At 41.3% G+C, this 26,239-nt stretch overlaps 1 protein-coding gene and 1 non-coding gene across 3 annotated transcripts in view; both read left to right on the forward strand.

Moving 5' to 3' along the window:
- LOC123855674 (uncharacterized) overlaps nt 1–15,695 on the forward strand; it is a 58,481-nt gene extending 42,786 nt beyond the window's left edge. The window contains exon 6 of the transcript XR_010412962.1: nt 15,577–15,695. This is a non-coding gene — a transcript (uncharacterized LOC123855674). The remainder of the gene's footprint in view (nt 1–15,576) is intronic.
- A 5,415-nt stretch (nt 15,696–21,110) lies between these two features.
- On the forward strand, nt 21,111–25,812 carry ZNF474 (zinc finger protein 474). 2 transcript variants are annotated; one of them, XM_064595811.1, is made up of 2 exons: nt 21,111–22,421; nt 24,084–25,812. In XM_064595811.1, the coding sequence occupies exons 1-2, from the start codon at nt 21,387–21,389 to the stop codon at nt 24,408–24,410; spliced, it is 1,362 nt and encodes a 453-aa protein (XP_064451881.1). In that variant the 5' UTR covers nt 21,111–21,386; the 3' UTR covers nt 24,411–25,812. The 2 variants fall into 2 exon arrangements, with proteins under 2 accessions (XP_064451881.1, XP_064451882.1); XM_064595812.1 differs by having other exon boundaries at nt 21,111–25,812.
- The last annotated feature ends 427 nt before the right edge of the window (nt 25,813–26,239 follow it).

Raw genomic sequence — 26,239 nt, forward strand, 5'->3', positions numbered from 1 at the left:
TTATCAACACTCAAGTGTTTACTAAGGAACATTTCCTCAGGCTTCCCAAGTTTGCTATTGCTGTCGAAAGATACCCATTCCTTCTGAGCCTCAGAATGTAAACTATTATTTCTTCCGGTTGCATTTTTCAGCTTAGAATTTAAATTTAGAATTTAAATTTCATGTGTTATTTCTAAGAGAAATTTCTTCGCAAACTTGGACCTTAATACGGCTCTTTCTTCTCCGTGTCTAAATAATTTAAATGAATAGGCAATATCATCTTAAATAATTTTCCCAACCTCTGTGGTGAATGAAACATTTTCAAATATACATGCAATTCTAAAAAAAAAAAAAAAAGACCAACAACAACAAAAACAAAAAACCCGTAAGTGATGAGGAATGTGAACTGTTGCAGAACACCCTTCCTGAGGAAGAAGGTGGTGATTCCTGTGAAGTCTTAACAGCATTTTCTGAATATCACAGCACACAAGTATGGTACTAGGCACAGTGTACCCCATGTTGGGGCCGCAGAGAGGGAGAATGTATGGGAGGCAAGCTGTTGAGAGCCTCAAAGTGGTGACAGGCTGCAAATAGAATGTCCAGAGTGTAATGCAGCAAGAGTATTTTGTTGCTGTGTTGTTGTTTTGAGAGAAAATTCTATGAGGAGCCTGACGGAGTCCTATGCAAGCAAAATTTGGTAGAATTCTGGTTGCATTGAGTGCTACTTTGTAAATTCACGTTGATAATTGGATGTTTCACTGTTAAAATAAAATGGGGTCTCGTCTGTAGGCTCTAATTCAGGAGTCATCAAACAGTAAATAATTTAGGCCTTGTAGGCCATACGCTCTGCAGTTGTGGGGCAAAGGCAGCCAAAACTAAACACAGAAATGAATAAGCGTGACTTGGTCCAGCAAACCCTTATTTACAGAAAGAAGCAGACAGCTGGCCAGATTTGGCTAGTGAGCCATAATTGGCTGACACTTGTCTAATCTTCAGTTCTGATGAAGTACCTTCCCATCTCATACATTGACATTTAAAGGCCTGTGGCTCTGGAACTCTTCTTCCTTTGAGCGCCCAGTCCTTTGGGGTCCTCTTCAAAAGAGATATGACTTCCAAAGAGAATTAAACTTTGAAAACCATCTGCATTCAGAATGCATGTGACCAAGAGAGACAAGGCATGAATAAGTTCAGCTCAGGAAAACCAACTTCTCGGATCCTTCTTCATCTTTCTGCCTAGTCACACAGCTAGTCCTGATCTAGCTAGTCCTACGATCTAGCTAGTCCCTGTCGATTATCCCCATTCTTGGGGGAAGCTCCAGGCCATCGATGCTTGTTGCTCATGACCTGATAAACTATCTTTGCCGTGAGGGCTTGGTCCAGTACGCAGTCCGTGGCTGCATTCTCATTTCTCTGGGATTTGGTAGAGTTACACTTCTAAAGCTAGAATACTAATTCCTAATTTCCTGAGGATTACAAGGGACAAGAGTTAGATGCTCAGGGATCCCCAAGACTTGAGAAAATACTACAAAGCTGGCTGTTAACCCTTCCTTTCCAAATTCCTGTTGTGTTTTCATTCCTCCATTTTAATAAAAGGTTTGATTTCTGTTTAAAATTTTAATTCAGTTTATTTTGTTGGCACCTACTACGTGCCCAGCATGAGGGATATAGCTATGTGGAGAGAAAATAAGTCCCTAATGTCTTGGAGTTTATGTCCAAGTGGAGGAGACAAATACTATACATAAAATAAATAAACAAGACAAAAATATAGTCAGTGCTGTGAAGAAAATAAAAAGCAGTGTCACTGTGGTGGTGACTGTGTCGATGGTGGTGGCATTGGTCACGTGTGCATGCGTGCGTGTGTGTGCATGTTGTCTGCGTGTGCACGTGCATTTCTGTGTGCATGTATATGCATGTGTCTGCACATGTGTATCTCTGCACGTAGGTGTGTGTGTGCATATGTGTGTCAGTATGTGTGTTTGAGAGAGAAAGTACTGGAAGAAGCATAGTCAGGACGGCTCTCTTTGAGTAGATGATATTTAAATAGAGAAAATAGGAGCAAGCTTGGCAAAGACCTGGGGGAAGATTCTAGGCAATGGCAAGAGCCTGTGCAAAGCCCCTTTCCAGTCCCTCCCCTCACCTACCCTGGAGTGAGAAGGACTTTGTGTTCTTTGAGGACCTGAAAAGTGAGCATGGATAAAGCTCAGTGCTGGCAATGGAAAGTAAAGAGGGCCCAAGGCAGAGACTTAAAAAAGAACCTGGTTACAGAGGACCGTTGTGGCAAAGAGTTAGGATTTTATTTGAGAGTGGGAGGGCAACCATGGAACATTTAATCCAGGGAGGTGTAGGACCTGTTTCGTGATTTAAGGAGTTGAATGCGACTGCTCTGAAAAAGATGGGTGCGTGGGAGGGGTTATTCACCTGCTACCACTGAGGCAGCCCGGGGCTGGCAAGGAGCGTCCATTCACCTGCCTGGCAGCAAACTTAGGAGAACAGGCCAAACATCCAAGAGGAATAACTGGCCACATCAACGATAGATGTGGAAATGTTTCTATGCGAATTAATGTAATATCACAGGGTTACCCAGTATCAAAGGGATAGAACTGAGACAGGCATGAAAGAACATAGGAAAGAAGATGCGTGAAGATGCAAAAAGCAGAGACAACAGAAGATGAGAAGGTGAGCAGAAAGAAGAGAGAAGATGAGCGGAGTGGGAAATGATGTTTACTTCTCTGTCAGATCATTAACAGGCGATCATACAAGAATGAAGAGATGCTAAATGTTCTAGTGTCTACTAAAGTAGTGCCTTTTACCTTTCCTCTTGCTCTCTTCTCCTCGACCCCTCATCTGCCATGCAAGCCCACGCTAAGATTAAGAACCTCATTGCAAAGCTGGGGCAAAGGAAAACACCCTCATGATCATTTCAGCCTGAACTCACCACCACTGTGACTTCTTCTCAGTCCAGAGATATGGTCAAGGGTTATTTTAGTAAAATTACTGTGAAATGAACGAAGAGCAAAATGAGAAGTAATGAGGATGGGAGAAGAAATAAACCATTGCAGATAGAGTCAGAATTCAATTTTCAGCCAATAATTGTCCTTATTAGTACCATCTGACCTGATTACAATCCAGCATATTGTTACCAAATAAGTGTTAGATAGATCCTGGCATCAATTCATTGCTGAGTGATGATTATGACAATGATTATCAATGTGTAGAGATGTGTGTGTGTCTGGGTGTGTGTGTCTGTGTGTTCTTGTGTGTGAGCATTTGGAAGCAGAGTGCCCAGTGATGTGATAATAAATATAGCTAATAAAATTCCTGTCTCTTGCTAAGAAACTATATATATATATATTCATTGGAAGGATAGAAATACATATATTTAATTTGTGAAAAACTATATTGTGGATCATTTTAAAGTCATAAATGTGTAAAAAGAAATTAGGATTCACATTATTTGAATCAGTTCATGGCATTTCACCTCAAAAATACCAAATGATTGTGCAACATAAGAATAAGATAAATCTTGGATTACTCTATTTAGTTCCAAGTGAACCATCTTATATATGAAACACATGACATTTTGATCAACAAAAATTAAAACCACATTTTCCTCTTCAGTTAGCCTATTTCCTATGTCAAATACTATGTCAAGTGGAGTTTAATTACTTTAGCTATTAACATATTTATGGGTGATAAGAAACTTGTAAATAAATTTTCAACAGAGACTCCCAGGACAAGCTTATAGATAAGCAGCACTGGAATACTGTTGTAGCTAAAATTACTTAATTGGACACTATCCATTGGTTTCCTAAATATAATAGGTTCTGAGTGCTTCACCAATAATTTAATTATCTTTAATGTGACAGCATCTCTTTCAATGTTAATTTTGTAGCTGGAATTTTACCATTAACCAAAAAGGACTGATTCCTAAAATTGTCATTTCTCCACACAATATTTGCAGGATAGATTCTAAATCTGTTCATCTTCAAATATTGATTCCATAGCATCTTGAGATATGCCAGCCTGTTCTATATGTATATTTTTTAGATATAAACATGGTATATAAGATCTTGGTGTTTGAAAGCCAGGAACATGACGGTATGAACAAATAAGTGACAACCAGCTTAAAAACATTTAAATGAAGCTTCTGGGAGGAAAGAACAGTGTGTGTGTGGGTGGGTGGAGGGGTGGAATAAAACACTGAGAAATTGCCAAAGCTCACTGAAAGCAAATGGGGATTTTACTAAAAGCATCTCAGCTGTAGTTGCCCACCTTGGGATTCAGGGTAACAAAATGGTTCTCAAGACAGTGAAGAAGGGAAAATCTATTTAGGCAGCTTAAGGGGCACATGAGAAACGTGATATATTTGTCTTTCAGTGGAATAGCCTTTTGTAGATATGACTTCTGGGCATGAAAACTCAGGAAAGGGAAAGGAGGAGAGAGGAAGTAAGAGGATGTTTGTGATGCCTAGTGTTGGTGTCCCATGGATGTAGGCTGATGGAATTCTCCGAAATGTTTACCTGGGAGCTGGGCCAACTACAAACTGTCGCAGAAAACCCATATAGGAGAAGAGCTCAACTAGACCCTAGGACTGGGGACCCTAGGATTTGCCTATCTGTTCTGGAGGAAGACAAGAAAATGACATGACTTAAATAATACTGTAGTACAAGGGCAGTCATTACATCCATGAGGAAAAAGCCAAGATCTTCACTGAAGCACCGGGATTGTTGAGCCTCTGATGACCTCCAGACTTCTTACTTTGATAGAAAGATATGCCTCTATTTCGTGAAGTGACTGGAGTAGGATTTTCTTTCTGACGCAAAATCTTAACAATACATAATCGAAGTAACCATGTTGTAAAAATGGGCCTGTTAACTCATGATTGGAAGGGTTGGACTCTTTGGAACTATTTCTCCAGTGAATAATGTGTTGGTGGTGGTGGTGGTGATGGGAACCCGAAAATTATGTCACAAAATATCTGTTCTGAACTCTACTGCCAGAGGGAGCATTCTGGGCTGAATGAATTATTAAATTAATCCAGGGAGGCCTTCTTACCAGATTCAAGTACCTCAGACAGTGGGGCATTTATTAGAAAGATACATGCACATGGAAATACAGGCTTCCGGAAACACAAGACCTACCTGTTCCAGGGGACTTCTGAGCCAGAGGGTTGAGTAGATTCTGTTCTCTTGCCCAGACACCAAAATAATTAGTAGGCAATTTTTCATAAAGTTTCAGAATTCTAGAGGAAAATCAAAGGAACTCCTCAACCAGGCTCTATTTCTGCCAAGTAGAGCATTAATAACTGGATATTACCCCATTGATTTTCAGACCTATGTTCATCTGGTCTCTTTCTTGAATTGTTGAAAAAATCTCAGGAGAACTAGAGACCACAGCCTGCTTCCCTTTTGAAGAGAGGTGGAGAAGGAGGCCTGTCCACAGTCATGTTCCACAAACCCAATGTGGTCACCACTTTTCCATCTGAGGTGACTGCTTCCTCTTTCACACCTGACATGATTGACGGTGATAACATCCAAATCTAGTTTTCATTTGGGACATGGTGACAAAAGCTTCTTCTCATATCTGGTAGCAGTATCATGACGTTCCAGGAGCACAGATATTCTCTACACTCAGAGTAAGATGTAGAGACGGAAGAACATCACGTGTCTTCTGTCCCCAAGTAACAAGGGCAGCTCCAGATGTCCTGTCATCAGCCTGGCCCATCAGCTCTACTCTGTCTCACCCACAGCCACTCCCGTTCCCTCTGTTCACTCCAGCGCTTCACTTATTTGCTGGGATGTGGCAGCTCTCTCTGTCTTCTCGGCTTGAGCGACCATTACTATTCTTTTCCCCAAGACAGGAACATGATTGGACCAGTTCTTTTCATGTCAGGCCACAGATTGACAGCATTTTGTCTAGCACCCAGTTCTGTTCCAATCTGCCCAGACTGGGAAGGGGGAGTTGAGTGACACACTTCAAACTGATTAGATTTGATAACGTTAAAAAACGTACTTCTTTATCTCCTAACTTTTCAGTATTTCTTTCCTTTTTGGGACTACAGGTTGGAATGTCTTTTTTTGAAGATTTTATTTATTCATTTATTTGAGAGAGAGCATGAGCAAGGGGGAAGGGCAGGCAGACAAGCAGACTCCCTGCTGAGCATGGAGCCTGAGTGGGACTCAATCTGAGAACCCTGAGATCATGACCCGAGCCGAAGGCAGATGCCTAATGGACTGAACCACCCAGGCACCCTGGAATGTCTTTTCATAAAATATGATTTGGGACACCTGGGTGGCTCAGTAAGTTAAGTGTCTGACTCTGAATTTTGGCTCAGGTCATGATCTCAGGGTCGTGAGATTGAGCCCCACATCAGGCTCTCCCAATCTCTCTCTCTCTCAAATAAATAAATAAATAAATAAATAAATAAATAAATAAATAAAATCTTTAAAGTATGGGTATTAAGGAGGGCACATACTGCATGGAGCACTGGGTGTTCTACGAAAACAATGAATCATGGATCACTACATCAAGAACTAATGATGTACTGTATGGTGACTAACATAACATGATAAAATTAAATTAAATTTAAAAAAATAATAATAAAATAAAATATGATTTGAATTAGCTAACTCAACTTTGGAATTCCTCACAATATTTTAGGAAAAGGAGAATAATTTCATAAATCTATAGCTAGTCTCCTAATTACATTTTCCCACCTGCTGGGTTTATGAAAATATGGAGAAGACAGACATTAAAGCCATATAGTGACAATGCTGATAACATACTTACCACCTACCACACAGCATGCTAAGCATTTGGTCTTACTTTTAAGCCTCACAATAACTATGTAAGCTATTATTATCCCACTAAACCTAAGATGAAACTGAGACACCCAGAAGTTACATATCCCAAGATTCCACAATTGAGAAGTATTTTGGAGCTAGCATTTCAGGTAGGTCTGAATTTATAGAAGGCGTATGCAAAAAGTACTTTGGAGTGGAGACTAACAAGAGTATTACTTGAGTCTTTGCTATAAGCTACTTTCTCTGCTTTTACTTAGCAAATTAAACCTTACCAGGGGATTTTACAGTTGGCTTGAACTTGGGGGCTTTTTTCCGAGATGTGATAGTATCATACTTAAGATCTGAGTGACCTGATCCCAGGCCACACAGAAAGGGGAACGGGAATTGGTTTAGCATCCAAAGGGAAGATGCTTTTTAAAATAAATTCTTTCATTTTTTAAAGTTCTGTCTAAATGCAGCAAAATTCTACAGCAGAAGTTTGCTTTCTGGTCCAGAAGTATTTGTCAGGATTTTTAACAAAAATATTTAGACATGTGTCAGCTACTAGGAACTTAAGATGGGACATGAAGGCAACTGTTTGAAACAACATTAAACAGAGTTTGAGAACTGGAAGAAACATATACATCTGGCTTTGTGTAGTACACATAGGCTCAAGAAGTTAGGTACAAATTACATTTTGTAGTTCAGGGTAATCTATTTTCCTACTAAATGTTTGTTTTTTGAGAAAATTCTGCAGTGGATCCTTTTAAGAAACTAAAGAGCTTCCTTTGTGTAGTCCTTAGATGTGAAATGTTGATATTCTCCAGATTTTATTACTCAAGACCTTTTTTCAATCATATGTTGCATGTGTTATAAGAAAATTTATAAAGGGTCCTCATTTCCTGTAAGGCAATCAGATTTTTGGAGATAGCTATAGTGCTTTTCATAATTTGTTTTCAAATTACCTTCTTTATTACTTATATCTGTTATTCTTCATTCTTTTCCCTCTGCCATTTCACCCACATCTTACTACCCAACCACACACACACACACACACACACAACCACTTACATCCATTTACCAACTCATATATACACAGCCATTTACACACCCACGACCATCCACACACATCCCAATCACTCACATCCACACACACATCCCAATTACTCTCAACACACATTTACTCATATCCATACATATACCACACTTAATAATTCATATCCAATCACACACTCACATCCATCTCTCCACTTGCATCACCCTTATCCATTCCTTTATCCATACACACACATCCATTCACTTATACTCATGTACAACCCATATTCATTCCCTCATACCCATCTACACACTCATATACATATACTCACTCTCAATTATACTCATAGACTCATACACATTTCCACCCATCATATAGGCCCACCCATCAACTCACACCTATCCTCACACACCCACCAACTACTCTCCATCTACACACTTACACTCATGTACACACTCACCCATACACACACTCATCCACTTACATCCATCTACTCACATCTAATTACATACCCATCTGCTTATAGACATACTCATACTCAGACCTCTCCTCCACAAATTTTCACATACACCATACACCTGTTCTTCCTGCCACAAACCAGAGCCCCACAATTTTTCAAGCGCACTTTTGCATATGGTGCTGTCTGTGTCAGCTGGAAATGTCTTTCTCCCTATGTAACTCCTATTCTTGTTTCACAACCCCCCCCCAATGACATTGTTATTTTACACACAACTGTTCATAGTAACTTTATGTATAATAGCCAGACTGTAATCAGCCTGAATGTTCTTGAACAGGTAAAACAAATTATGGCACATGCCTACCATAGAATAGTACTCAACCATTAAAAGCAGCTAATTATTGAAACATACAACAACTTAGATATATCAGCAGGGAATTATGCTGAGAAAAAAAGCCAATCCCAAAAGGTTGCATACTGCATGGTCCCATTTATAGAACATTTTATAAATGAAAAAAATTATAGCAATGGAGGACAGATTAATGACGTCTAGGAGTAAGAGATGGGGACTTGAAGAGGGCAGTGGGAAGGAGAGAAGTAGGTATAAATTGGTAACATGAGACATCATATGGTGTTGGAACTGTTCAGTATCTTGACTATAGTGGTGCTTATGTTTTTAGGTGGTAAAATTGTATAGAGCTTAATACACACACACATGAATATAGATAAAAGTGGATTGTATCGGGGTGCCTGGGTGGCTCAGTTGGTTAAGCGACTGCCTTCGGCTCAGGTCATGAACCTGGAGTCCCGGGATCGAGTCCCACATCGGGCTCCCTGCTCAGCAAGGAGTCTGCTTCTCCCTCTGACCCTCCTTTCTCTCATGCTCTCTCTCATTCTCTCTCTCAAATAAATAAAATCTTAAAAAAAAAAGTGGATTGTATCAATATCAATATTCTGGTTGAAATATCATGCTATAATTTTACACATTGTTACCATTGGAAGAAATCAGACAAGGGCATAAGGGATCTCTATATTTTTTCTTAGAAATGCATGTGAATCTACCATTATCTTAATAAAAATTGCAATTAAGAATATAATCATCACGTCATCTTCAGACCTAAGACATTAACATTAATTCTTAATATTTAGATAACAAGATACTTTTTTTTTAAAGATTTTATTTTTATTTATTTGAGAGAGAGAATGAGATAGAGAGAGAGAGCATGAGAGGGGGGAGGGTCAGAGGGAGAAGCAGGCTCCCCGCTGAGCAGGGAGCCCGATGTAGGACTTGATCCCGGGACTCCAGGATCATGACCTGAGCCGAAGGCAGTCGCTTAACCAACTGAGCCACCCAGGCGCCCCAACAAGATACATTTTAAAGGATCACGATGTGATAAAACTAAATGGGATGAAATGCACCTAGGAAAATGTAAACTTCTATAATTAGATCCGAATGGTCAATCACATCAGTGCAGACCGAGGAAGACCTAGCTCAGCAGCAGATCACATGGCCGCAACTAGGGCTGGGGACACAATGATAAAGCAGACCAACCATTCGCCACAGCTTTAAGCAACATACTCTGAAGTTGAATTACCAAGTAGGTCTTCTTTGTGAGGAGCACACAGATGGCAAGCATGCCATATTTTGGGTAGCTACATCATGTTAATGCAGTGACTTATCTGTTGCAACCCTCTTCTACCAATGGAGAAGCTCCAAATATGACTCAGTTATTGACCAAATAGTCTCACCTCTGTATTAAAATCAAACCTACCACTTTTTTCTGAGCACTACAGGCAATATCTCCAATGTTGCTGTGCTGTTTGTACAGTATATTCCAAATTTCGTTTTTGCTTTTATCATGTTTATATGCATATACATGGGTATGAAATGGCTGAACTGTAATGACCATGAACTATTGATGCCATCTAATGGGGTTACACAGAAAGTGTCATTGGTGCAGCATGTTGGGGGATCCTTTTCATACTACAGTTCTGCAGGGAAGGAAAAAGTTTCTATACCTTTTTTGGTTCAGTGGCTGGGCCTGCAGAATATGCTAACAAAAGACAGATTAACAAGAGAAAAATGGAGTCTGTCAACCTGTGCCTCACACATACACACAGGAGGACTCAGTGATGAGAAACTCTTGGGGTGCTCAGAATTTGAGGTTTATATCACATCTTAACAAAGAACAATAAATTTGTGGAGAAGTGACAAAGCAAAGGGATTTAGGCTTTTAGGGGTGGCAAAGTATAGGAAGTAAATATATGGGGGAAACTAATAGAAGATATGGGCTATTTAGTGGTGTTGTTTTTAGCTTCCTCTTGGTGTGCTTGGCTCTGACCTGACAAGAGTCTAGAGTTGTCTTTGAGTTTCCCTTCCTAATTTGGGAGAGACATCTTTACAAATTTATGTCTTGCTTTTAGGCAAATAGAGTGAGAGCAGAGAGCTTTCCTGGTATCTTCTTCCCAGTTGCCTTCAGCTCGAAATAATCCTTATGCCAAAGTGGCATAATCTGATACCCTACAATTCCAAATAGGAAATCACTCTACAAAACAGAAATGGCTTTTCAGCTCAAAATCCAAACTGATAATGACCTTTCCACCTAAGAAGGGTTTAAACATCCATCTCCATCATTTGAGAAGGCTGTTTGTGGTCCTCACAACACAGTTGAAAGAGAGAAGGGGACCCTTGTCATGCACACAGCACAACCCTTAACAAGAAGTGGAGTCAGTTAGCCATGAGCATTTTCTAAAGAAAACAGTCAATAAAGACTTGATCTTATGTAAACATGTAGATGCCAAGACAGAGAATACAGTCAAAGAGGAAAGGGGAATACAAGCTTGACATGTAGACAAGAAAGCTGTATAGACCACACTGAGGAGGATGCCAAATCTTAAAGAATTTATTTCCTGAGTCACACTGGTTGAGGGTCCTCACTAGAGCTAGAAAGAGATAATGGACTCTGCTGTATAATATTATGTGAATATTTATGCCTTTGTTACTATAGGGTGAATTGTATTATAATTCTTATTCTAGAGGACCACCCGGGGCATCTTATCATGGCCCTGGGATGGAGTCCCACCCCCCCGTGGTGTTTCCAGTGGAGACTAGAGCTGGGTGACTGTGAACTATTAAAATTCCAGGGTATAGTGTGGCCAAAACTAGCTGAGTAATATTTTTGCAGAAGTCTGCATTCACAGTGTTGGTCTCTTTCTTTTGGGGTGTTTTAGTTTGTTATTACTGCTATAGCAAAATATAGTAACATTATCAGTTTAAAACAACCCAAATTCATTATCTCGTAGTTCTTGGTGTCATAAGTCCAACATGGGTCTCTTGAGGCTAAAATCAGTGTCAGCCAATCTGTGTTCATTTTTAGGAGCCCTGGGAGTGTATGTAGGCCCCATGTCTCCTTGGTCTTCCCAGCTTCTAGACGCCCATACATATTCCTTAGCACATAGCTCCTTTTCTCCATCTTCAAGTCAGCCATGGGTAGTTGGATCTCTTTCTTCTTCGGTTTTCCCACCTCTTTCAGGGAAAGGCTGTCCACTTTTGAGGACTTGTATGATTATATTGGGCTTATCATTTCTAATCCTTCTTCCTCCAGAAAATTATAATAGAGTTAAAATATAAACCACACTTTTCTAGTGTGAGCTGGTCAGCATTGCCTTGTGGCCCCAGAACAAACTAGCAGTGGAGTCAACCATAGGGTGCCCTTCCTAATGGCACCTTCTCTGTATTGTGTTGGGTTGTCCTTCCAGACCTAAAGTGGAGACAGACAGACAAGTGGAAACAATGAAAGAAAATGCAAGAGAGAGCACAAAAGGTGGGAAAAGAGCCTGTTGAAACCACAAGAAAGTGGAAAAATCAACATCCACACAGTTCATTTTAAATTGTATTCTTCTAATCAAATATCCTGATCTTTCTGATCCAAGGTATGACTTAAAATACACACAGATCTTCTTTGTGTTTACCAAAGGAAAACAGAACAAAGCAATTTGACACTCTGACTTCCTTGCTATCTGATAGTTACCAGGCGTGGGGTGGAAGGAAGCGTTCAGTAAATTTTAAACTACCAAAAAAATTAAACTACAAGCTAAGAAGGTTTGCAAATAAAGAGCTGTCACAATGTTTCATGTTTGGCTTGGGCTCTGGGACAGAGAGGATGGACAAGTTCCTCCTAGATACTAGAAGACACCTTCTAGTGGTTTTCTTCAGCAGGGGATAGCCCATGTAAGATTCCTGAGCAAGGAAAGGATGTACGGAGGATTCTGAACCATCAGGGATCTCAGACCATCTGGTCTGTGAAAGAGTGCCTTGTTCATGAGAGTCAGAGATGTCAAATGGAATGATAATAGTTTTTTGATGACTTATTTACATAGGAAGACCAGAGATGTGGGGAGAAGAGCAACAAAGAGCCCATGTTCAGAAACAGCCTTCAGCCTGGGGTCGTACATACACTCCCAGGTCTCCAGAGCCACCACCAGGGAAGTAATGCTGAGCAGACCAGAAAATAGAGGCGCATTCATTACACATACAGCAGAAGCCCAGCCTCACGGGCTCGGCCCTATTTTTGACATTCTTCCCATGGACTTTCCTGAGAAACAGCTTTGGGTGGAGAGAGCATTAACAAAGGGTGTTGATGTCTGCAATGAATGGTAATGACGATCAATTTAAGTGTCAGCCAGGCTCTGGGAGACACCGACCTCCTGGAGGTGGGTAGGGCTAAAGGCACGATTTTGAGGCTGTTGTCTGGTAAGTGGGTGATGTAGTTAAGAAAAGTTTCCTCCAGGATACAGAGAGGCCCATCTCTCATTGGCCAATCTCTCCTGGCCAGGCAGCTCCCTCCAAAGGCAGCTTTTTCTTCTTTGTGCTTGTTTCCACCTGGACACACGAATCTAGTGACTATCCTTCTGATACTACCACCCTGTGGTTTGCAAGTCTGTGCCAAAGATATCCCACTGAGGTAGGGCACTGAGACAATAAATCAGGAGCACGAAGACAGTGGGAACTCTGTGCAGACATATCACGTGATGGGGGCTAGGAAACGCACGCATCTATTTACAGTTTTTAAATTCTAAAATGGTATCTATCCTTTCCCCCACTATGTTTTATCATAATACATCAACTTTAGACACTTGATGGATATCTGATACCTCATTCTAGGTTGAGAAGGAATTACTATGCTGTTCTTATACATTTTCAATTCAAACTAATTTATAGGTGGTACTTGACAAAATGGCCAGTTTGTCAGAAAGAAAAAGTGCATCAGATTCTGTAATCCATACAAGGAAGTGTAACTCTCTTAGGAAGTATTTCCAGCCCAAATCTTGGAAATCTACCATATATTGTTAATGGTTTGTTGATGTTCTTTTGACTGACTGATTCTTTCTTTAGATTAATAACTTAAGTGATCCAACGTTCTTCATGTGAGGGATCATTTAATGGTAAATCAAGAACTGTTGGCTTAAGCAGAAGAGTAGCTCTCGTTATATCAGTAGTAACTCAATAATTATGGGAATGCCTCCAAAAAGTTCAGATGGTCTCCAAACACATTTCTTTTTGTGTTTTTCTTTTTTTCTTTTTTCTTTTTTCGGTTCTATCATCTCTCCTGTGGCTGATCTAAACACTGGCTGCTTGAATTTTTTCTCTCTGAAATTAGATGCATCATTTCCTGTGACCTTCCATTAATGTAGGAAAATTCCTCCTCAGGTCACTGGTTCTTTCTTTTCCCTTTGGATATTTCCTTCCCTCCTAGAAATAAGTCTTTCAGCCTCACTCTGCTGTCATTACGAAACTTTGTTTCCGAATTTTTAGCAATAAATCTGTCATGCTTTTAGTAAATATTTCCCATAGAAAATCCTTCAACTGGGTTCCCAGTTGACTGAGGGTGAGTGCTCCTTGAAGTGATATTCAAATATTTAATTGAAGAGAAAAATGGGGGAAAGAGATACTTTAAAGTGAGGATCACATATCGTCAGGAACTCAAATGCCTTTGAGAATCAAGAATGAATTACAAGTAAATAAAGCAAAGGACTGATGAGAAACTTTGGAAGAGTGAAGACTGGCAGTCTGACCCACAGTTAAGCCTTCATTCAGTACCAGTTTATAGGGGTTGTTGCCACATTGGAATGTGGGCTCTATATGGCCTGCTCTCCCACCTTCTCAAAAGAAACCAAAATCCTGATTTTGTGTGACATCTCCCAACTTTAAAATAATGGCACCTAATTCAGGCTTTTTTTTAAAAAAAGGTATATTTGTTTATTTTAGAGAGACAGAGAGAGTGAGTATGGGGAGGGGCAGAGGGGGAGAATCTTTAAGCAGACTCCCCACTGAGCACAGAGCCCGATGCAGGGCTTGATCCCACAACCCATGAGATCATGACCTGAGCTGAAACCAAGAGTTGGATGTTTAATGGATTCAGCCACCCAGGCGCCCCTAAACTTTTTTTTAAATAGGTTCCATGTCCAGCGTGGAGCGCAACGGGAAGCCCAACGTGGGGCCTGAAGTCACGACTCTGAGATCAAGATCAGAGCTGAGATCAAGGGTCAGATGCCCGACCAACTGAGACATCCAGGCGCCCCAAAACATTTTTAACTCTAGGGAGGTCAAAAAGAACTTATTGATGGGCCAGATTTGATGTATCAACCACTGCTTTAAAGTCTTGAGAAAGAGCTATTTGGAATAGAGCTATTTTATTGGAATAGTAGTATGCCAAATGTCAGAAAAGATGGTTTGTAAGCTTGTTTATGATTCAACAGCCTGACTCCCCACTTTTTTTGTCTATCCTTTGGATTTCTATACATGATAGGATTCTAATGGGATTATACTGATGGTTTCCATAACCAGTTCTCCACCACTCCAAATGTCAATGTTACAATTACATGGTCATACCTGTGTGGCATTCGTGACTCGCGAGTACTCTGTGATTTGGAAGCTCAATATAGAGTGAAAATTACAGACTCAATCTAACAATAGCCTTTATAGGGTGATATTATGAGCTTTAGCAACATAAAATGTCCTTGCCGAAAGCTCTACTTAGAAGTGTAAAGAGTACATTTCTCCCATTTTCTGTTTGCATGGCTCTCCCAACACCATAGACTATTATGTCTACACCTGACAATTAGATTGAATGAAGGTGAAGACGCTGACTTCTGGTTTAAAATTCTTCACAGTGAAGGGAAGACAAGGAAGGGTAAATTTTCATTAGCTATTCAAAAATCAGCCTGGAAATGCCAACAGGGACAGCCAGATTCCCTGGAAGCCGTGTGTCTCAGGCTCAGTGGCTTTTCTGAATATACGTTTTTATTTGTTTACCTTTCAGATGCTGCTCCTGTCCTTCCCAAACCAAACCATCTCCGGTTCCTATTTGCTCTCACCTGGCCTTTTGTCACTCCCCTTAGAATTGTTGAGGACCACAAGTACTACTGGCCAAGGGGCTACGCCCAGGCAAGTGCAGAGAATCAGCCAGAGTGCGATGGACCATTCGCCCCGACCCTACCTGGTCATCCTTGATCTGGGAATGGGATCACTTTAATTTGACTCCCTATGTGATGGTGGTGGCCTTATGGCTGGGCAGTCAGCTGCAGAAGAGAATCGTATAAAATGATGGAAAATATGAATATGCCTAAAACAGCAGATTTCTTCTTTTGGTTTAATTCAGTTGGTCACAAAAGGAAAAGCAACATTTTCTAGTTCTGGAAGCATGATGATGGTGTAAAATTTAAAAATACGTTTTCGGTGGTCTGAATGAGTTGAGGATTGAATGTTAATATAAGCACCATATTATTTTCTAAGATGCTATGGAAGAATTCATTTGAGTTTATATTTATTGCAATACTGGGGTAATGTGCAGCTTGAATATCACAGATTTTTATTACTTATTTTCTGAGGGTGGTTGTATCAGTCAGGAGACAGAAACTATACCAATTATTTAATTACAGTTTCATATAAAGAGCTGTTAACCAGGAAGGAAGTTGTTAGTAACTAGGAGGATAAAAAGAGAACACAACTCTATGAAGGAGGCAGCAGATACCACTCCTAGGGCTGAAGTATCAAAGGGAAGAGGTTAAGATTAATCCTATCTATTATGGAGCATGTGGAGTCCCAGAGCGAGCATAGTGAAGCTGAATACAGAAAAGAGCGTTTGGAATACACAATGTTAATAATTGTCACAGCAGATGACTTCTAGCTCCTTCCAAAGCTTATGGAAAAAATAAGTTTTTATTTTCCTGAAGCAAAATATGTCATTCAAATTTGTTCCCCCCCAAAAATAATTCTAGGACAGGAAGATCATGAATGAATTTCTTAAGGACCATTGGTTCATATTTATAGTTTCAATTTTTCTATTTCGGATTTTCAGGAAAAAGTAGATGTTTAGTAAATCAGTTTTGCCCCCAAAGTGTACTCTCTCTCTCTCTCTCAAAAAAAAAAAAAAATTCACTTATTAAAAACAAGACCCTGCAGTTTGAAATATTGCTGTTAGAATTCATTTTGTGCTAAGCCAAAGACAGCTATTAAAATACAACTGTATCTCCTTAGAATTAGGTTCTAGTTATAGGTTTTATGCTAGGAAAAGACTCTTTAAAAGTGGCTGAAATACAATTAGATATTTATTTCTCTTATGTAAATTAAGGCTAAGGGTGACACCCGAGAGCTTGTATGGTGACTCCACCATTATTAGGGACTCAAGTCCATCCAAGTGTCTGCTCTGTCATGTCAGGGGTCACATAAATATAGTCTGGTCCATGATGGCTGCTGGAGCTCCAGCCATCACATCCATGGTTTAAGCATCAGAATGAAGGAAGGAAAGAGGAGCAGGTTGTGGACATGTCTTACACAATTCTGCAAAGGAGCCTGCAGACTTGTAGCTGAGAAATCATGTGCCCAGCTAAAAATTGGGGCTCTCTTAATTTGAGGAAGTTGGGCAAAATAATGACTGGTGGGAAACCAGTTGTCTCTGCCAGACTGTGGGAGGGATATTACCTCATCAATCATAAGGCTTGGTGTGAATAAATCTATCAGCTCCTTTTTGAAAGTGGGGTTTCAAAAGTAAGGAAGACTGGTGAGCATATGAGGACACCAGGCAGGGGAGAATGGAGCCTGCTGAATGGGGTGGTTGGAGGATATTAAAGGCAAACCTCCTCTATTTTATAATTTTGCTCAGAGCCAGGACCAGCTCAACTCCATCTTTCTTATTTATTCATTTGTCCATTTAAAGAATTTGGATTCTATACTAACAGGGAAGGGGTCATGCATCACTTACACTTACTTTGTTTCAAAAGACTAAATTTACTTTTAAAAGATTTAATCCTTTGGTTGTGCTCTTCCCCACCCCCCTCTTCTTTGATAGGGAAACACCTCCTAATGCCAAGATGGGTTTGGATTTCTATGGTTATTATATTCATCTTTGTGAGTGTCTCTCCCTTCTCGTGAACCCCAAAGGGCTTGGAAAAATGGCATCATCTTGATAAAGTATGATGCCTTCCAGGACATTCTTTAAATATCCTGTGTGCAAATATGGTCAAAATGAATAATTCAGACCAACTGGGGTGAACGTTTCTCCACGGTTGCTTGGGGTAGAGCTGGCTAGCTTTGCAAAGTAGTTCTCTTTATGAACTCGCAACATTGCTTTATGATGTGTCTGCATGGCAAGCCAATTTCTTAAGTGATTTAACTACACATATTTAGTATTTTCCAGTACTTGTGCTTTTAGAACTAACATATAGGGGAGAGCCTCTGGCTGGACTAGGCCTTGCCAGAATCACTGGTGGAAAGAAGCATCGCAGGGTTCTCCATTCAACACAGTGGTTCCCCAAAATTTCACTTCTTCCGGCTACCTCATCTTTCATATTTTGATAACTTTAAGCACAGTAAGACAGAGATTTCAGGAGGACATTGGAGGAGGAAAGAGATGGTGGGAAAAATGATGAAGATACGGTTCGGAATCTGATGATGCTCTCATGTTTGCTGCAGAGAAAATATCAATAGCAGAAAAATGCTTATGTGCATGAAGATCTATCCCTAATCAAACTGGGGAAGGGGCTGCAAAGGGAACAACCATCTGCTCTTGGGGCGGCCTTCGCTTTCACCCTGCGCTCATTATACCACCCCAGGCCCCCTGGCCTGTCCCCACACCTGGGGATGTTGGTGCGATCAGGAAAAGAATCTGTGTTGTACATGCTGCAGAGGGACAACGTCGTCGAGAAAACCACTTCCAGCAAAATGAAAAATGAGCCCTGGTGCTTCAGGAAAAAATGCTGCCTCCAGTATTCCCAGTCTCTCTCTCTCCTGCTTTTTCCATCTCAGAGGATTTTCTCCACCTGCACCCTGTTCTCCTCCTCCCTTCCACCTCTTCCTCCTCCTCAAGGGCCACACAAAGGCCGGTGGGACCTTGGTTACCTTCCCGTGAGACATATGAATCGTACATTAAAACCGGGATAAAAAACTAAAGAGAAGAAGCTCTGTTGGTGGAATTTGTGGCAGAATGAATCATGGAAAGAGCTGATTACTGGAGCCAAAAAGAGCTGGAATTGGTTCCCAGTTCTGTCATTTAAAAACGGACTGTCTTCTGACTCATAGTGTCTTCACTTATAAAACTGAAACAATCATACCTGCCTTCATCTGAGAATTAATTGAAACTGTGTATATAACAAATCAGTACAATATCTGATGCATAGTTGGTGTTCAGTAACTATTAGTCTTCTTACCTGATCCTAAGGGAGATAGGAGTTGCTGGGGCAAGTTATGGGGCCTCCCCAGTACTCTGATCAGCTGGGAGCAGTGTGTGTGTGTGTGTGTGTTTGTGTGTGTGTGTGTATGAGAGAGAGAGAGAGAGAAACTGTGAGCAAGTTTAGGGGAAGTAAGGTTATTTAATTGCATTGATTTTTCATGTCTTCTTAAGTCCTTTTGTTATCTGCAGCTTCCTGGTATGAAGGAAAATGGGAAAGGAAAATAAGGATCCTTGGTAAACAAGATGCCAGAACCAAAGAAGCAGAGTGGTTTGGGGGTTATTTCCCCCATGTGCTGATAAAAACCTAATGAAATCATTTTCCTAGATTCCTTGTGTTTTTGAGATCCACTTTCTTTCAGCTGGTGCCAGTCAGGTGACACATTTGGTTTCTGTGAGCTTCATTTTCTGTGCTGGCTACCCTGGGGCCAATGCATTCTTTTGTCACATGTGTTAATATCACTGTCTTAGGACCTGTCAAATTGAAGAATCGCTTGCTTTTCTGTGCCAGAGCTGATCCCATAGTCTTATTTGCAAAGACTCCGACCTTCCTTTGCACCAAAATACAGGAACGAGGCATAAGTCTTACAGCTCTTTTGGTCTTTGTGATATTACCAGCAGGCAGTCCCTGTGCCACCTGAACTCAGGGGTCTGCTCTGGTCCACAGGGTCCAGCCTCAGGTCAGGCGCTTCTCCCTTTGTGATGAGGGGCCGGTGATACGGAGCCTCTCATCCAGACGGAATCCCCCTTCAGGAAATGAAGGAGGTCCTAAGACGTCTGACAGTAATCTCTCTTGGGGCTTAGACAATAATCTTTACCCTGGGTGAAACTGATTCATGCCTCTCCCCATGGTAAAAACTCCTTAGCCTCCTGCCCGTTATGAGATTTTACCAACCAGCCCTTCTGTCTTGTCTGAGAAAATCATGAGCCATGTTTTTACAAAAATTATTTTGAAGATAGATAATATCTATCATAATATCTAGTATAGAATATAATTATATATGATTAAATGTAATAATGTATTAATAACTTATTATTGATCATTAAAATAATTTAAATTTAAAATAATAGATTATAAATATATAATATATAATATAATAATATATAATATACAAATATAAAGTATATTTATAGATAACAGATTATATTATCTATCTTCCATATTATAGTTATTATATATTATATATAATAATATGTAATATATAACTATAATATATAAATAGATAATATTTATCTAATTGTATATTATCTGTCTTATCTAATATTTAACTAGTATCTATACTATCTGTATAGATACAGATACAGATAAGAGAGATAATACAAGGAATTAAGCACAATAGCTATATAAAGAATATAAAGAACATCAAGCAAAATCTGAGCATCTTCATCCCCGGGAAGATCTACAGATAATTTACCAGGAAGGGTATAGGCCAGGGTTGCATTCTTGGCTTGATATCTATGGCCCCAATTTATTCACACTCCATTCCCATAATAAAGAAAAGTGGATACATGGTAGGTTATAAGAAGTTTACCCCCTCTGTGGGTTTTCCTGATAATACTCATAATATTCACTACTGAATTCCTACTGCAGGGGTTCTTAACCTTAGGCTAATGGGCATTCATTAAGTGTGGCCTATTACTATATCTCAAATAAAATATATATTATGACCAAAGATATTTGATCAATTATTTCAATAAAATTAGTTTCACTTGTGATAGTAAGATTTTTGTTTTTTGCCTTTAAAACTATAGGCTTCAGAGAAACTGCTGAAAGGATCCATGGCACTAAAAAGCTAAGAATCCCTAAGGGAGTGGAAAAGATTTTCCTCTATTATCTGCAGTTTCATTAATTTAATTGTCGCAGGTCTTAGTTCTGTCTTCCGGGGTCTCACCACCATGCCTCTGTTGGTTTGTGCCGTGTGTGTCTCTGACATACTGTAATTGTTGATCTTCCTTTGCTCAGAACAGTACTTTCAATACAGTAATAGTGCAATTCATAGTGGAAATTTTCTTCAAATTTATTTCAACATTTACTGAACAAATCTTATGTGCTAGTTACTATCTAGCCAAAGAGGATACTAGGTTAAAAAAAAAAAATTACTGCTGTTTATCAACTTACAATCTAAGAGGGGTGTGGATGTGTGTGTGTGTGTGTGTGTGTAATGAGTTCTTGATTTATGTTTCCCCCACAGATCTTGGAGGCATCTGAGGTTTAATGAGGACTTTCCAGCATTCCAGACCGCTGCCCTGCAATGAAGCTCTGAGTCATGGTCCTTGAGTCTAAGGAGTTGGCAACAATGTGGAACCCCAGGACAAGCCAACCTGACTAACCTTCACTCTGAGCAGAATCCCAAAATGAGTCTGGCCTGAAATCAGAGCAAGCCTACAGAAAGACTTGCTCCTTAATGGAAACAGGAAAGGAGAGAAGGGTTTGCAACAAATTGCAGCAGAGTTTCCACCATTCTAAAGAGCCCACCTTCCTTATCAACCAGGCCATTCTATGTGGTGACTCCCCTTCTAGGCTTTTGCCAGACACAGAGCATGTCAGTCGTGTTGGAAAAATAAGGACAGGACCTCAGAAAACGAGACCTGGAACGGTGATACTCTCAAAACAGTCCAGTAGGAGAATTATGTCGGGAAGTCAGCCCAGCCCCCCCGTGATCCCCTCCCGCAGGCCTGGATTCCGGGTGTGCTATATCTGTGGCCGAGAATTTGGGTCCCAGTCAATTGCCATTCATGAACCCCAGTGCTTGGAGAAGTGGCGGGTTGAAAACAGCAAGTTGCCCAAGCACCTGAGGAGGCCAGAACCCTCCAAGCCACAGCCTCTCGGGGGCAGTGGGTCCTACAATCTGCAGGCAGTGAACGAAGCAGCGCTCCAGAGTTCCCGGTCTCAGCTGCTGCCCTGCGAATCCTGTGGCCGCACGTTCTTACCAGATCGGCTTCCGGTGCACCAGAGAAGCTGCAAGCCCAAGGGTGACGGGCCTGGAGCACCAACCCCCAGCAGTTCTGACGATCGTACTGGTCCCAGGAAGGCTGCTGGGGGCATCCCAGCCCGACCAAAGACTCTCATCTGCTACATTTGTGGTAGGGAGTTTGGCACTCTGTCCCTTCCCATTCATGAGCCCAAATGCCTGGAAAAGTGGAAAATAGAAAATGACCGGCTCCCCAGGGAGCTCCGCCGACCACTCCCACAGAAACCTCAGCCACTTCCCACTGGACGGTCCAACCAAGAGGGGCCAAGTCAAGCTCAGCTGGAGCCCTGTCCAAACTGCGGCCGGACCTTTGCCCCAGAACGCCTTCCGGTACACCAGAGAAGCTGTAAAGCTCAACCTCGTGGGCCAAAAATTCAGAATTTGACCTTAGGAAGTAAAGGTGACCTCAAAGAGTCCACTAAGTCCAAGCAGCAAAGGAACATGGCAGCACCCATGGTGACTGATAAGGTAATTCATGGCACATGAGATGCATTGGGTAGACCCATGGGTACATTCCACCCCCCAGGGGAATGAGAGAAAACTATCCCCAGAATCAGCTGCCTCAACCCCTAGGTTGGTTTCTTTCAGTGCCTTATGTCTGCCTCAGTGCATCCTGTCCAAGTTGACCCCTGTCGGACCCTGTATCTCGGTTGGCCAAGTCGATATAAGAACATCCCTGCCTGGTGGGTTTAGAGTCCTCTTACACTCTGCCGCCTAAAAGAAAGAGAGATGGACGTCCTTCTTCCCGGATTCCTCATCCCAGTAATCCTTGGGAGAGACTGTTCTTTGGAAAAATGAGTCATTAATGCTGTGTCTACATTGCAGAGATATAATTCCCATTCCAACAGCCAATATTTATTACCGGTTTATTTTAGTCATCTACCTTAGGAATTCATTTTTGGCAACACCGGGTTATGCTGAGTTTATCTTACTAAAATAGAATCTGTGTCAAAAACCCCAAATGACTTCAGCAACAATTAGGCACTGAAGCATTCGCAGAAATAGACGCGCTCCTCAAAGACAGCATGTTTTCTTTTAACACTTCTGTGATTCTGATACGTGGGCGATTAACCCCAGGGTGCACTCCAAAGCGACGAGGTGTGGGTTCGTGGTTCCGGAAAGTGCTCAGTTCCCACTTGCTCAGTGGCCTGTGTTTGGGCTGGACAGCAGGCTTTGCTCCCCACTTGGGCACTTGGGAATAAGCATTATGCCGTGGCTCCCCAACCTGTATGCTGAAGTATTGTTTACCTGAAGGTTCACCATCAACCACAACTGGGGAAGAACGCTTATTGAGGGTGGTTCCCCACAAGACGTGGTCCGTGTGCTTTGTCCTGCCATTAAGCCCGGGTTAATCTTTTCTCTACAGTTTGCTACCCAAAGCCCCCCACCTGTAGAGAATAGTTCTTTTTTTTTTTAAGTAGGCTCCACACCCAATGTGGGGCTCCAACTCATGAGCCCAAGATCAAGAGTCACATTCTTTACTGACTGAGCCAGCCAGGCACCCCTGTCTTTTAATGGACTGCTTGGGGGAAACTGAGGTTATCCAAGCTATTCTAAAAGATTAAACCAGAAGGACTGGGGATTGTGGGGGCGGGAAGCAGCCTTTATTTTTACTGCAACTTTTCTTCCTTACTTTTTTATTGCATACGTTGGCAACCTTCTAGTTAAACACTTTCATGTTTAAAATGAAATGATTAGAAACTTACTGGTTAAGTAGATTCCAAGTAGATTCCAAGACAATGACCATAAAGCCCAAGAGTCAGACTAAGAGAGGCTGGGCAAGTTTTCCGATGAACATTGAAGAAAGAATGGCTAGTTTCTGTGCCGAAATCAAAACCCACACTCTTACGTGTGGCATGAACGGCAGGCTGGTCTCATACACATGATCTGTTTTTCCCATCTCCTGCCTGTTGCTTTTCTTCCAAAATGTGTGGGGTCTGGATTCAGAGATCACAAGAATCCGTGTCTCAGGGCCACAAATCAGCGAGTCCATTAGCTCTCTGACTTGCAGCCCTGTTTTCCTGAGTGTATGCATTTGCTTCACATGTTCTCAGCACAGATCTCGAGATAGGGAAGAGTGTGGTCAGGATTCCTGTGCTTGTTGTTGTAACACATACTTTGTGCCAACAGGCTGAGCACAGCGTGTTCTCACTCAGTCACGACTGCTCAGAGGTTGGCCTGGGCCCACGGCTTCACAGGAAGACACCTCCTGACTCAGCCAGTGGTCTGGAGGGGAGATGTCAGAAGGAGAGGTCACAGCGATGGCCCTCAGTAACTGGGGAGTTTAGATCAAAGTGGGGGCTGTCCGTCAGAATAAGGGCATCTAGAGGACGTGGCTCTGTCACAACACCACCAATCCTGCTCCCGGACCCGAGGAGGCACGTGTCGGCAGGAAGTTGGCGCTCACGGCTGTTAGATGTGTGCTGGCCCGTTTGGGGACCACACAGGCTTTCGTGAAGGGCATAGGAAGGTCATCCAACATAGGGTCCCTTTTGCTGCCAGACTTAAAGCAAGCTTGCATGACTTAAAATGGAGAAAGCTGGTAGGCTCCAGAGAGAAAGAGGTTCTCTTGAAGCAATGGACTTGACTTCCCTAGAAGTCCGCCTTTCAGCCGGAAATGTCTCCCGGGAGGTGTGGTTTTCTCTTTCAGTTACAATTTGATCCATTGCTGTTTTTCTTTCTTCGTGTCAATTGAAATTTAGATAGTACAATTTCTTTGTATCATTCAAAATTGAGATATTATGGGAAACCATCCATTTCCCATGAAGATCACTGCCTTGTGCACGATTAGACTTCAATATTTCATCTGCCGGTGACAGCCGACTTTTGGTTATGACACACACGCCTTCTTGTCACACTTCAGATGTGCGCTGCTTCTCTTGTCAGTCAGAATCTAGAATCCTGGGTCTGACTTCAGATCGGCATCAGAGCTTGCCTGATGCTCTCGGAGGGCTCAATCTCGTAGCGAATTCAGGTGAGGAAGAATATTTTCAGCACCGTGATCATGGTGCTTGGAAAACAATTCGCTCCAGTTGGGCAACAATGACTGTTTCGCTGGCAGAGGGAAATTTGCCTCCGCTCAGAATGTTCCTCCAACATAGACTGGCTCAGTTCTCTTATGACACGGCGGGTGCTGTTACACTTCAATCAAAGCTAAATACAAATAAATACCGCCTGAGACGAGTTCTTCTCCAAGACTTCAGCAGGCATTTTGCTTTAGCTCTGCTTGGCCCACTAACCACCGTATGCGCTTGAATTGTCCCATTGCTTCTCTTCCAGAATACAGGGTTGAATTTACCCTTTCTGATCTCACAGACAAGCTCTGAAGGACGCTAAGCAGTATGGAGCAGAGGAATAAAACCCTGAGTGAGGATCCTTATTTCAAAGGTGTTACGGCCCTGGGGTCGCTGCATCTGAATTATATGGTTTCTTGAGCTGAATCACACTTTGTCTCTTTCCTCCAAAAAAAAATGGAAAGCCTGCATAAGCAATCTCCACCGTAGCAAGATTTTAAAAGTGGTGATAAGCCCAGATGAAATGTTGATGCATAATATGGAAACCCATAGATTATCCTTTTAAATGTTAATATTGCATTTATTTAATGTATTACATTTTAGTCTATTTAGTAAGCCTACTGTCTATTTTAGTAAGCAATTCCCTAAGTGATGCTGAGGGGTACAGTAATAGAGGTCATTATTGCTCCTTATTTTAATATGAGTGGATAAATTTTAGTGCTTGCATTTTAATTTGGGGAAAAAAGTTGCCCTTTTCTAGAACCCGATCATCTTTCATTCTTTGATTTCAGGCCCTTTCTGACTAATTGGAACACAGATCAGCAGTTAATTAAATGTAACTACAAACCAAATGAAGCCTTGGTCTCATTATCTTTTATTGGTTAGATAATGCTTGGGGTTATTTCCTTTGAATTTTGCTTGTAAATGTGAAACATTGTTTCTAAAAATCCCCTACTATATTACAAAATAGGTGTTCTTTAGGGAAATCATCTTTTTCTGTAAATGATTCTCTCTGAATCTAGTTTTAAGCTACCTTTGGCATCCTAGATGTTTAGGTTTGAACTAAAATCCCATCAGACACATCTCTAGCATCTGGTGCTGCCATCTGGCGTTTTCTTTTAAAGTCAGGTCTCTATGCTGTCAAAAGTACTGTTCTTCTTGTGTTACCTCCAGATATATTTGAGAAGGTGCCCTTATAATACAGACTGCAGTTATTTAGAGATACAGTTATATATTTGGTTTAACATTATGAATGCTGTTCCATGGCTAAGT

This window comes from Mirounga angustirostris, unplaced genomic scaffold (genome assembly GCF_029215605.1).
Source record: "Mirounga angustirostris isolate CCGP_5_RB_7025 unplaced genomic scaffold, mMirAng1.0.hap1 SCAF_7, whole genome shotgun sequence".
NCBI lineage: Eukaryota > Metazoa > Chordata > Mammalia > Carnivora > Phocidae > Mirounga > Mirounga angustirostris.

Coding starts and splice junctions, on each gene's coding strand:
- ZNF474 (XM_064595811.1), top strand. CDS start 21,387: ATGGAAACAGGAAAGGAGAGAAGGGTTTGCAACAAATTGCAGCAGAGT. Junction 22,422..24,083: donor CACCCATGGTGACTGATAAG/GTAATTCATGGC, acceptor TTGTGCCAACAG/GCTGAGCACAGCGTGTTCTC.